A 13,041-nucleotide genomic window follows, 5' to 3' on the forward strand; every position below is an offset into this window, starting at 1 on the left:
TCTTTTATAGTAAATGCTTTTATGAAAGCATTGCTATTTGCCTCAGTGCTCAATCTTAGTCAACTCAGCCAGTGCAAATGCTTATTACTTTTCATTTTGTCTCATGGTGGTAGAAATATAAGTGTTTCTCATTTCTTTCTGTAGAATCTGAATTTTACAGGGTTCCGAAAAATCCTTAAAAAGCATGACAAGATCCTGGAAACATCTCGTGGAGCAGATTGGCGAGTGGCTCATGTAGAAGTAGCCCCATTTTATACGTGCAAAAAAATCAACCAGCTCATCTCTGAAACTGAGGTACAGTAATTCACTGATATACTACATATTTTCAATAACATCATTTGAAATAAATATTTCATTATTTTTAACAAAACAGTTCTTCTATTCTCCTATTATTAGTTAGTTGCTAGCTTTAAATAAGTATATTCTTACTCATGATTTTTTTCTTTTGCTTTTGTCAGTATATATTTACCAAGGGATCATCAGATTACTATATATATATAAGTGGTTCAGAATTATTTATGCATTACTCAAGTTTAGTATAACCTACATCAAAGTTCAATAATATGTCTCTCTAGGCTGTAGTGACCAATGAACTTGAAGATGGTGACAGACAAAAAGCTATGAAGCGTTTACGTGTTCCCCCTTTGGGAGCTGCTCAGGTTAGTATTTGTTTCCAGTTGTTTGGTGGTTCATTTTGCCTGTTTAATACTCAACACAGTCTGTTAGCTGATAAAGTATACTAATTTCATTACTTTAAAAAATGTTTCGGCCAAAGTTTCTAAGTAGTTAGTACTATTGTTATTTTCATTTTAAAAAATTAGATACCAGATCTCACTTCATAGTAAATTGTACTGTCTTTCCACCTTTCTCTTCTTTGTCTGTACTTCTTCTCTTGTTTATCCTTATTGACATACTAACTTGGTCTCACCAAATGATTAAGACGAGATATTTATTTGATGATATGTGGGCAGGGAGTTCAGCTATTGCATACCTTGATCCAAGATGCAATAATTATATCTAAAAAGCATTTTTTTTGTCTTTTTAGGGCCACATCCATGGCCTGGGGAAGTTCTCAGGCTAGGGGTCTAATCGGAGTTGTAGCTGCCGGCCTACACTACAACCACAGCAACACAGGATCCAGGCCGTGTCTGTGACCTACACTGCAGCTCATGGCAACGCCGGATCCTTAACCCACTGAGCAAGGCCAGGGATAAAACCCTTGTCCTCATGGATACTAGTCATATTCGTTACCATTGAACCACAATGGGAACTCCTAAAAAGCATTTATTAAATGATACCTACATAGTAGTTATACCAACAAAAAATTTAAGGGCTATCTTCTGCATCATAAATCTCAATAAATTTAAAAGGATTTAAATCATAGAAAGTATGTTCTCTGACCACAGCAGAATGGAAATCAATAACAGAAAGAGCTTCCTCATCCCAATGAAAGGTATTTACAAAAACCGCACAACTAAAACCATACTTGATGGTGAAACACTGAATGCTTTCTCCCTAACTAGGGACAAAAAAAGGGTATTCATTCACCCTACCACTTCTATTCAGCATTATACTAGAAATTATGGCCAATACATTAAGGTAAGAAAAAGAAATAAAAGACATTTAGATTAGAAGGAAACAAGTAAAACTGGTGGTGTTTTGTATTGTTTTGTTTGCTGATGACATGATGACCTGATTGTAGAAAATCCAGTGACTTCATAGAATCTCTACTAGAACTAACTAGTGAGTTTAACAAGGTTGCAGAGTACAAGGTCAATATATAAAAATTAATTTTATTTCTTTATACCATCAAGAACAATTAGAAATCAAAAATTTTTAAATAAAAATTTATAGTAAAAATATGAGATATTTAGGGATAAATCTGACAAAATATGTGCAGGACCTTTACATTGAAAATTACAAAACAATTCTGAGAAAAGTTAAAGATGACAGATACACGTGAGAAGTTAGAAAACCCAGCATTTTTAAAGTGTAAGTTTCTTTTAAAATTCATCCATAGACACAACACAAACTCAAAATCTCAATAGGCTGTTTTTTAAATAATTAGGAAGCAATTTTAAAATTTATATGAAAATATGAAGGACCAAGAATAGCCAAAACAACTTTGAAACAACTAAGTTAAAAGTAATATGAGGAAAAAAATATATATGTATGTATGAGTAGGTGACTTTGCTGTACAGCAGAAATTGACACAGCATTGTAAATGAACTATAGTTTCATAAAAAAGATTTTTTAAAGAATTAACATTGATATGAAACTTCTTTACAGTTATAGTAAATAAGACAGTGTGTTATTAATGTCAGGATAGGTAAAGAAATTAATGCAAAGAATATAGAGTCCAAAAATAAACCAATTTTCAATAAAGATGCAAAGGCAGTTCACTGGAGCAATTGTCTTTCCTATGCCAAAAAAAAAAAAAAAGAAAGAACGAACTTCCATCCTTCAAAAATTAATTTTAGTTGTACCATTGACCTGAAAATCTAAAACTAGGAATCTTGAAGAAAATATGGGAGAAAGTCCTGGTGGCCTTGGGTTATGCAAACATTTTTTTGGAAATGACACCAAAAGCACTTTACCAAAATTAAAAACTTTTGCTCTTCAAAAGACAGTGTTAATAGGATGAAAAGAAAAGCAACTGACTGGGAAAAAATACCTTAAAAATATATCTGATAAAAGACTTGTACCCAGAAAATGCAAAGAACTCTATCTAGTACTCAGTAATAAGAAAACAAACAACCCAACTTAAAAATGGACAAAAGATCTTAGTGAATGATGTATGGGTGGCAAATAGGCATGTAAATAGGTGCTCAGTATCATTAATGGGGAAATGCAAATTAAAACCACAGTGGGATAACACCTGTTAGAATGACTGAAGTGAAAAAGATTGACATTCTAAATAAATATTGGAGGGCCAAGAATTTTGATATCTTGCATGTTGCTGGTGGAGTGTAAAATGATAAAACTACATGGGTAAACAGTTTGGCAGTTTCTTAAAAAGTTAAAACTTCATCTAAAAAAGATCTGTCCATTACACTGCTAGATATAATCCAAGACAGATGTAAGCATATGTTCATGTAAAGACAGATGTTCATAGCAGCTTTATTCATAATAGCCTAAGACTGGAAACAACCCAAATGTCTGTCAATAGGTGAATGGATAAACAATGTAGTGTAGTATATCCATATGATGGAATATCACTCAGCAATAAAAAAGAATAAACACTGATATATGCAAAAACATGATGCATCTCAGAATAATTATTCTGAGAAAAAGAAGCCAGAGCAAAAAAGAGTACATATTTTGTGGTTTTGTTTAACCTAAAACTCTGGAAAATGCAAAGTAATATATATCGTCAGAAAGCAGGTTTGTGATTGCCTGGGGTTGGGATGGGATGTGGTAAGAGGAAAAGAATTGCAGAAGAGCTTGAGGAAACTCTTGGGGGTGATAGATATATTCAATAAGCTCATTGTCTTGATTATGGTGATAGTTTTTTGTATACTTTAAATGTGTGCAGTGTACCATATGTCAATTTAGTCAATAAAAGTTTTTAAAAAACGTAGGTATATCATAGCCAAACTGCTTGAAGATGAGCAAAGAAAAATCTTAAAAGCATCCAGAGAGGAAAGAACCAAGCTGTGTACTTTAAATAAGTGCAGTTCGGTGCATAATTTTGAAAATTAGGTGTTTAGGAATGCATGTAGAAGTGGTAGAGCTAAACAAACAAACAAAAAACGTGGAAATTGTTAACTTCTGTGAGGAGGGAAGGGTTTTGGGCCTTGAAGAGATAAGGATTTCAAAACAACAGAAATGTGCTGTTCCTAAAGTTGGGTGATAGGTTTAGGTACCCTTTGTTATTCAATCTCTAGTAGTCCAAATACATTATTTATATGTATACTATATATATGTATATATATCCTTTTGTATATATGATAAATTCCACAATTTTTCGAATAAAAGATTTTTTTGAAAAAGACAAACGTCTTCCTTCCAAATGCTTTCAGTCCTCAACTAACAATACAGATATCTATTACTGATAAATAATAAGTTAGAGGGAGTCTTAATGCATTTTTTCATTGAAGATTTTTAGAAAACATTTAAAGTATCTTAAATGTATTATTAGCTCTAACAACAACAAAGTTTTTTTTGTAACATAGCAAATATTTCAGTCGAAAAGATCCTCTCTCACCATGTTTCTCATTTTACATTTAAAATGTCAGATACTTTCTTTTCTTTTAGAGAGCAGAAGACTTCTTTTTATCATTTTCTAAATATAAAATTACATTTATGATACAGAAAAATAATTTCTGCATGTACACTTCCTGGAAAATTTTTTTTTTCTTTTTAGGGCCACACCTGTGACATATGGAAATTCCCAGGCTAAGGGTCGAATTGGAGCTGTAGCTAGAAGCCTAAGACACAGCCATGGCAACTTGGAATCCCAGCCACATCTGCAGCCTATACTGGAGTTTGTGCCAATGCCAGATCCTTAAACTATTAAGCAAGGCTAGGAATCTAACCCACATCTTCATGAATATTAGTTGGGTTCTTAACCTGCTGAACCACAACAGGAACTCCTAGAAATTCTAATATGCTATTCACTTGAGAATCACTAGTGTATCTTTAAAAATTCTCTTAAGTTATTTTAGCATGTTAACATAAGGACTGAGAAAATGAGTATTGTTATTTTTACCAGTTTCTCTTACTACTATTTATAGTACCAAATGTGTAAACTCTAATTGGGTAATACTGACTTGCAAAGTTTAAAGATGTGTATATTGTAAAAATGAAATTGTACTTAAATCTCTTCTATAAGAAAATTCAGTATATACATAATTTTATGCCTGAAATTATACTTTATTTTTTTCAATTTTTTATTATAGTTGGTTTACAGTGTTCTGTCAATTTCTGCTGTATAGTGAGTGACCCATTTATACATATGTATGTGTTCTTTTTCTCATATTATCTTCTATCATGTTCTATCCAAGTGATTGAATATAATTTCCTTGCTATACAGTAGAACCTAATTGCTTATCCATTCCAAGTGTAATAGTTTGCATCAACTAACTCCAAACTCCCAGTCCATCCTATTCTTCCCTCTCCCTCTTGGAAACCACAGGTCTCTTCTCCATGTCCATGAGTTTCTGTTCTGTGGATAGGTTCATCTGTGCCATATTTTAGATTCCACATATAAGTGATATCATATGGTATTTGTCTTTCTCATTCTGACTTACTTCACTTAGTGTGAGAGTCTCTAGTTCCATCCACAGTGCTGCAGATGGCATTATTTTATTCTTTTTTATGGCTAAATAGTATTCCATTATGTATATGTACCACATCTTCTTAATCCACTCATCTCTCAGTGGACATTTAGGTAGTTTCCATGTCTTGGCTATTGTGAATAGTGCTGCAGTGAACATAGGGGTGCATGATTCTTTTTGAATTTTAGTTTTGTCTGGTTATATGCCCAGTAGTGGGATTGCTGGATAATATGGTAGTTGTATATTTAGTTTTTTGAGTTATCTCCATGTGTTTTTCCATAGTGGTTGTACCAATTTGCATTCCCACCAACAGCGCAGGAGAGTTCCCTTTCCTCCACACTCTCTCCTGCATTTGTTATTCGTAGACTTATTAGCAATAGCCATTGTGACTGCGGTGAGATGGTACCTCATTGTGGTTTTGATTTGCATTTCTCTAATAATTAGTGATGTTGAGCATTTTCTTCATGTGCCTGTTGGCCATCCATATGTCGTCTTTGGAGAAATGTCTATTTAGGTCTTCTGCCTATTTTTCAATTGGGTTGTTTGGGGTTTTTTGCTGTTGAGTTGTTTAAGTTATTTGTATATTTTGGAGATTGAACTCTTATTGGTTGCATTGTTTGCAACTATTTTCTCACATTCCATAGGTTGTCTTTTTGATTTTTTTTTTTTTTTATGGCTATCTTTGCTGTGCAAATGCTTGTAAGTTTGATTAGGTCCCATTGGTTTATTTGTGCTTTCATTTCTGTTGTCTTGGGAGACTGACCTAAGAAAAGAAACATTTGTATGGTTGATGTCAGAGAATGTTTTGCTTATATTCTCTTCTTGGAGTTTTATGGTGTCTTGTCTTACGTTTAAGTCTTTAAGCCATTTTGAGTTTATTTTTGTGCATGGTGTGAAGGTGTGTTCTAGTTTCATTGATGTACTTGGTGTCTGGTTTTCCCAGAACCACTTGCTGAAGAGACTGTCTTTTTCCCATTTTGTGTTTTTTGTGTTTTTTTTTTTTTTTTTTTTTTTGGTCTTTTTGCCATTTCTGTGGGCTGCTTTCACGGCATATGGAGGTTCCCAGGCTAGGGGTCTAATTGGAGCTGTAGCCACTGGCCTATGCCAGAGCCACAGCAATGCGGGATCCAAGCCACGTCTGCAACCTACACCACAGCTCACGGCAATGCCGGATCGTTAACCCACTGAGCAAGGGCAGGGACCTAACCCACAACCTCATGGTTCCTAATCAGATTCGTTAACCAATTGCACCACGACAGGAACTCCCCATTTTGTATTCTTGCCTCCTTTCTTGAAGATTAATTGACCATAGGTGCCCGGGTTTGTTTCTGGATTCTATTCTGTTCCATTGATCTGTATGACTGTTTTCATACCAGAATCACACTGTCTTGATCACTGTAGCATTGTAGTATTGTTTGTAGTCTGGGAGAGTTATGCTTCCTGCTTGGTTTTTGTTCCTCAGGATTGCTTTGGCAATTATGGGTCTTTTATGGTTCTATATAAATTTTTGGATTGTTTGTTCAAGTTCTGTGAAAAATGTCATGGGTAATTTGATAGAGATTGCATTAAATCTGTATATTGCTTTGGATAGTACAGCCATTTTAACAGTATTAATTCTTCCAGCCCAGGAGCATGGAATATCTTTCCATTTCTTTGAATCCTCTTTAATTTCCTTGATTAATGTTTTATAGTTCTCAGCATATAAGTCTTTCACTTCCTTGGTCAGGTTTATTCCTAGGTATTTAATTTTGGTGGGATGTAATTTTGAAAGGTACTATATTTTTATATTCCTTTTCTAATATTTCTTTGGTAGTATACAGAAATGCAACCGATTTCTGAATGTTCATCTTATATACTGCTACTTTGCTGAATCTGTTGATCAGTTCCAGTAGGTTTTATGTGGAGTCCTTAGGGATTTCTATATGTAGTGTCATGTCATCTGTATATAGTAACAATTTTATCTCTTCTGATCCAATTCGGATATCTTTTTTGTTTGTTTGTCTGATTACTATGGATAGGACTTCCAATACTATGCTGTTTTTGTTTGTTTGTTTGCTTTTTAGCACTTGCATCTTATGGAGGTTCCCATGCTAGGGGTCTGCCTAATTGAAGCAACAACTGCCAGCCTACACTAGAGCCACAGCAACGCCAGAACTGAGCCAGATCTGTGACCTACACCACACCTCACAGCAACACTGGATCCTTAACCCACTGAGCAAGGCCAGGGATCAAACCCACAACCTCATGGTTCCTAGTTGGATTCGTTTCCGCTGCACCATGATGGAAACTCCTCCAATACTATGTTGAATAAAAGTGGTAAGAGTGGGCATCCTTGTCTTTCTCCAAAATTTAGCAGGAAGGCTTTCAGCTTTTCTCCATTGACTCTTACATTGGCTGTGGGTTTGTCATAAACGGCTTTTATCGTGTTAAGGTTATGTTCCCTCTATACCCACTTTGGTAAGAATGTATATTCTGGGTTTTGGTGGGTTTTTTTTTTATATATATATAATGTCCTGAAAATATCAGTTAAGTCTAAATTTTCTAATGTGTCATTTAGGGTCTCTGTTGCCTTATTGATTTTCTGTCTAGAGGGTCTGTCCATTGATTGAATGGGATGCTAAAGTCTCCTACTATTATTGTATTCCCGTCACTTTCCCCTTCTATAGTCTATTAGTATTTGTTGTATATATTTGGGGGCTGCTATATTAGGGGCATGTATATTAACAAGTGTAATATCCTCTTCTTGAATGGATCCTTTATCATTAAATAGTGTCCATCTTTGTCTTTCTTTATGACTTCTGTATTAAAGTCCGTTTTGTCTGATAGGAGCATCCTGCTTTGCTGTCTTTTCCATTCATATGAAATATCCTTTTCTATCCCTCACTTTCAATTTATATGTGTCCTTTGCTTGTAGACAGCATATTATAGGCTCTTATTTTTTTATCCAGTCTGCCACTCTATGTCTTTTGATTGGAGCATTCAGTCCATTGACATTTAAGGTAATCATTGGTAAATATGTATTTATTGCCATTTTAAACCTTGTTTTCCAGTTGATTCTTTATCCTTTGTTTCTTTCCTTTGTTGTTGTTGTTGTTGGATGATTCCTTTTATTTTATGCTTGTACCCTCTTCTTTTTTTTTTTTTTTTTTTTGTCCTTTTGCTATTTCTTGGGCCGCTCCTGCGGCATATGGAGGTTCCCAGGCTAGGGGTCTAATCGGAGCTATGGCCGCCAGCGTACGCCAGAGCCACAGCAACGCGGGATCCGAGCCGCGTCTGTAACCTACACCACAGCTCACGGCAACGCCGGATCGTTAACCCACTGAGCAAGGGCAGGGACCGAACCCCAAACCCGCCACCTCGTGGTTCCTAGTCGGATTCGTTAACCACTGCGCCACGACGGGAACTCCTTCTTTTTAATTTTTGTGAATGTATTGTTTGGTTTTGATTTGTGATTCCCCTTTTTTTCATGTATGTTAACCCCTTTCTTTAGCCTAATAGTCATATAGGCCCAAACTCATTCTAAAAAAAAAAAAGAGAGAGTCTAGGTTTTCTTACTTTCCCTCCCCACATTTTATGATTTTAAGGTCCTTTTTAACATCTTCATTTTTATTATTTTGCTGTTCCTTATGTTTATCATCACCATTACAATACGTTTCTTTCTTTTCCTTTTGCATCTGTATACTGGCTCATTTAAGTGATTGCTTTCCAGTTGTGATTTCCTCCACTCTGTTTCTTCTTATTTCTTTCCTATTTAGAGGAACCCTTTCAGTATTTTTTAAAGAAAGGGTTTAGTATTGGTCTGTTCTTTTAGTTTTTGTTTGTTGAAGAAATTCTTTATTTCTCCTGTTTTAAATAATATTCTCACTGGGGAGAATATTCTAGGCTGCACATTTTTCCCCTTTAGAGCTTTGAATATACCTTGCCACTCTCTTCTGGCTGGTAGTATTTCTGCAGAGAAATCAGCTGATAGCCTTATGGGGGTCCCCTTATAATGAACTCTTTGTTTTTCTCTTGCTGCCTTTTGCCATTTTAGTTACAATATGTCTTGATGTGGGCCTGTTTGGGTTCAACTTGTTTGGGGCCCTCTCTGCTTTCTGTATCTTGCTATCTGTTTCCTTTAGATTTGGAAAGTTTTCAGCCATAATTTCTTCAAATATATTTTCAATCCCCTTTTCTTCCCCCCTCCCCATAGGTTTATTTTTTTATTTTTTTATTTTTATTTTTTTGTCTTTTTAGGACCACACCTGTGACATATGGAGGTTCCCAGGCTAAGGATCAAATCATAGCCATAGCCACTGGCCTACACCACAGCCATAGCAACGCCAGATCCAAGCCACATCTGCAACCTACACCACAGCTCATGGCAATGCCAGATCCTTAAGTCCCTGAGCAAGGCCAGGAATCAAATCTGTGTCCTCATGGATGCTAGTCAGATTCACTTCCACTGAGCCACTATGGGAACTCTCTTCAATCCCCATTTCTTTTTCTTCTCCTTCTAGAATCCCTATTATGCATAGATTGGCCTACTTTGTATTATCCCGGAGATCCCTTAATTGCTTTCATATTTTTTCCTTTGGTTTTCTGTCTGCTGTCCTGATTGAGTGATTTCCATTATTCTGTCTTCCAAGTCAGTTATTTGTTCCTCTGCATTATGCATTCTGCTCTTCTTCAGTGCTTTTAACTTAGCTTGCATCTCTGCAGATGAATTTTCTAATTTTCTTGGCTCCTCTGTATATTTTCTAGTTCCTTTCTAAAGTAATCTGCATTAGTGTTCATATCTGCTCTTAATTCCTTCTTACTTGCTCTTAATTTCTTCAATACTTGCACTGTCTCCTTTTTGAGCTTGGTGTCTGTTAGACTACAAGGGCTATTTCATTGTTTGCTCCTTCAGGGGAATTCTCCTGTTCTTTTAACTGAGATTGGTTCTTGAACTTCTTCATTTGCTTATATTTTGCTTATTCTGTGAGTTTAGGGAAACCAACTACTGTATCTTAGAGGACCACATATATGCAAGATTGCCCTTGGGTATTTTGTGAAGTTTCCTTTTTTTTTTTTTTTTTTTTTTTTCGTGTGAGGGCTGCTTTTGGTTTGGATGCTTGCTTTCTCTTTCCTCAGTGTGTCCAGTCTATTATCCCCATGCTGGTGTACAGACTGTGCATACTTCCAGGGAGATGAAGGCAATGGGCAGGGCCTGTAGCCAGTGCCTGGTTGCTGGGCCCTTGACAGTGGCAAAGACCCACAGGCAGGTGGCACAGGTTGCTTCTGGTTGCAGGGCCCTGGGAAGTGGCAGCAACCCTCAGTCAGGTGTAGGTGGCGGCCAGAGCATTTGGCCATGGTAACCACAGGTCATGTGTGTTCCCGGGGGAGAGAGAGCAGCAAGGGTGGTACTTGGTTACAGTGCCCTCCTCTGCAGCGACCCTTGAGACCAGGTATGCCAGTCTCTTCATGTGGTCTGTTCACGGACTGCTAGTGGTGGTAGGTCATGCACACCTCTGGAGTCTGAGATACCTGTAGCAGTTTGCCCCTAACAGCCGAAGGCTATGCAAGAGGCGCCCCAGCACCCAAGAGCCTGTGTGTGTGCAGAGAAGGATATTCTTATGGCCGTCCCCTGCCTTCTCCATTCCCCTCCCCAGCAATGGTGCCTTGCTTCTCCTGCAGGCCCAGGCCTTCTCCGTGCTCCCTCAGCTGTGGCATTCCACTCTGCAGCCCATGTCACACTGCTCCCTATGCCCTTACGCTGTCTCCACACAGTCAACCCTAGTCCCATCCCCAGAGCTATCCTCCGAAGCCTGAATCTCTGCACCCAGCCACCACCCAAGTGTCTCAGGCTGTGGTGTCTGGGGGCGGTTGTACCTATGGTCTGTGAGGCTGTCTCTCTGCTTTGCCCTCCTCAGTCCAGCTGTTGCACTTTACTCAAGGCTCTGAGGTCCCTCCCTCTCAGCTGATCTCCCTGTCAGTTAAGTGGCCTCCCAGGGTGCGGGTTCTTTTCCTCTTTCACAGCTCCCTCTCAGGAGTGCTGGTTCTATTTCAGTTCCCTTTTTTTCGTCCCTTCTCTCTCTTGTTTTTTCCCTTTTGTTCTACCCAGTTATGTGGAGGGTTTCCTGTCCTCTTGGGAATTTAAGATTTTCTGCCAACGATCAGTAGATGTTCTATGTTCTACACGTAGATGTCTTGTGTGTGTGTGTGTGTGTGTGTGTGTGTGTGTGTTTGTGGGAGAAGGTGAGCACCATGTCTTGCTCTTCCACCATCTTGATCCCACTCCCAGTTTTCTTTATTTATCCCATAATACTCAATTCTAGTATTATAGGATGATGGAGGATGATTCTCTTGTTCAGATTTATAAGCATTCTGATCATAACATATTTTTGTTTTCATGGTAGAACTTTGAGGCTTATAGTTCTAATATATTATACCAGATACTTAAATGTATTCAATATTTTGCCCTTTACTCACAATGCTGTTTTTCTCTCCACAGCCTGCACCAGCATGGACTACTTTTAGAGTTGGCCTTTTTTGTGGAATATTCATTGTACTGAATATTACCCTTGTGCTTGCCGGTAAGTAATTTATATTATTTATTTATTTAGCTGTACCCAGTGCATGCAGAAGTTCCAGGCCAGGGATCTGACCCACGCCACAGCAATGACCTGAGCCACAGCAAGACAACACTGAATCCTTAATACACAGAGCCACCAGGGAACTCCATGATTATTTTTATTTCAAATTAAATTATTCTTACTAATCCACTTATGTCATATTCTGTCCCACTACCAAAGCTACTACTAACCAAAACTATTGAAAGAGAAATGTGTCAGGGCGAAGTTTTTTGTTTTTTTAAGTAATGGATGGGGAGAGCTGTGTTAATTGGTTGTTTTATTTTGTTTTTCCCTTTAGGTATAGGTATCCCTTTAAACATTGCTAGTTTATGACTTATTATTCTCCATTGTTTTCAGTGTTCCGTTATCAAGAACCTCATCTTCCTTGAGTAAATAAGATACCACAAAGTTTTTATACTAAGCTCATTTTCTTTGCATTTCTGAGACTCTCTCACATCCTTTCCAGAACCTATTTACAATTAACTTATAAGCAACTTGGCTATCTAATACTCTATTGTATAGAAGTTGAAAATTATAAAGAGATAGGAGGAATTGCTGGAGACAAGAAATGATATAAAAACAAGGGAAACATAATTCTACCAAACCATCTAACAATTTGACATACCCCTCAGCAGCATCTGACATTGTAGATCACTACTTCTTGAAACTGTTGGTTTTGCTGGGAAACCACACTCTGCTGGTTTCTTATTAAAATTTACTGGCAGTTCTTCCCCACTTTCCTTTGCTAGATATTCTTTTCTTTTGGCATCTAAATATTAAGGAGTATGTCCTTAAATCTCTGTCTACATTCATTTCCTACCTAGGCAATCTTATTCAAGCCTATGGCTATAAATTCCATCTATATGCTAATGACTTCCAAGTGTATGTACTCTTTTCTCTGAATAATATCTACTTAATTACTTAGATGTCTAATATGCTCCTCAAACTTACATGGATGGACAAATTTTTTGCTCCTAAACATGCTTTCTCTTCCCATGTAGCGTTACCTCTCATTTCTCAGGACAAAAACTTTTTATCCTCTCTTTTCCCTCATACCTCGTCTCCAATTCATGAGCAAATCCTATTGCTCTGTCTTCAGAATACGTTCCAAATCTGACAACCTGCACCAGTGCCCTCCTTGTCTAAGCAACCATTTTTTGCATAGG

General features: G+C 37.1%; 1 protein-coding gene across 1 annotated transcript in view; it reads left to right on the top strand.

Moving 5' to 3' along the window:
- Positions 1-13,041, top strand: part of XPR1 (xenotropic and polytropic retrovirus receptor 1) — a 226,736-nt gene that overhangs the window by 136,597 nt on the left and 77,098 nt on the right. Inside the window, exons 5-7 of the mRNA XM_047752002.1 lie at positions 145-294; positions 576-659; positions 11,755-11,836. Coding sequence (XP_047607958.1) covers positions 145-294; positions 576-659; positions 11,755-11,836 — 316 coding nt within the window. The remainder of the gene's footprint in view (positions 1-144; positions 295-575; positions 660-11,754; positions 11,837-13,041) is intronic.

Source organism: Phacochoerus africanus, chromosome 11, assembly GCF_016906955.1.
Source record: "Phacochoerus africanus isolate WHEZ1 chromosome 11, ROS_Pafr_v1, whole genome shotgun sequence".
NCBI classification, from domain to species: domain Eukaryota; kingdom Metazoa; phylum Chordata; class Mammalia; order Artiodactyla; family Suidae; genus Phacochoerus; species Phacochoerus africanus.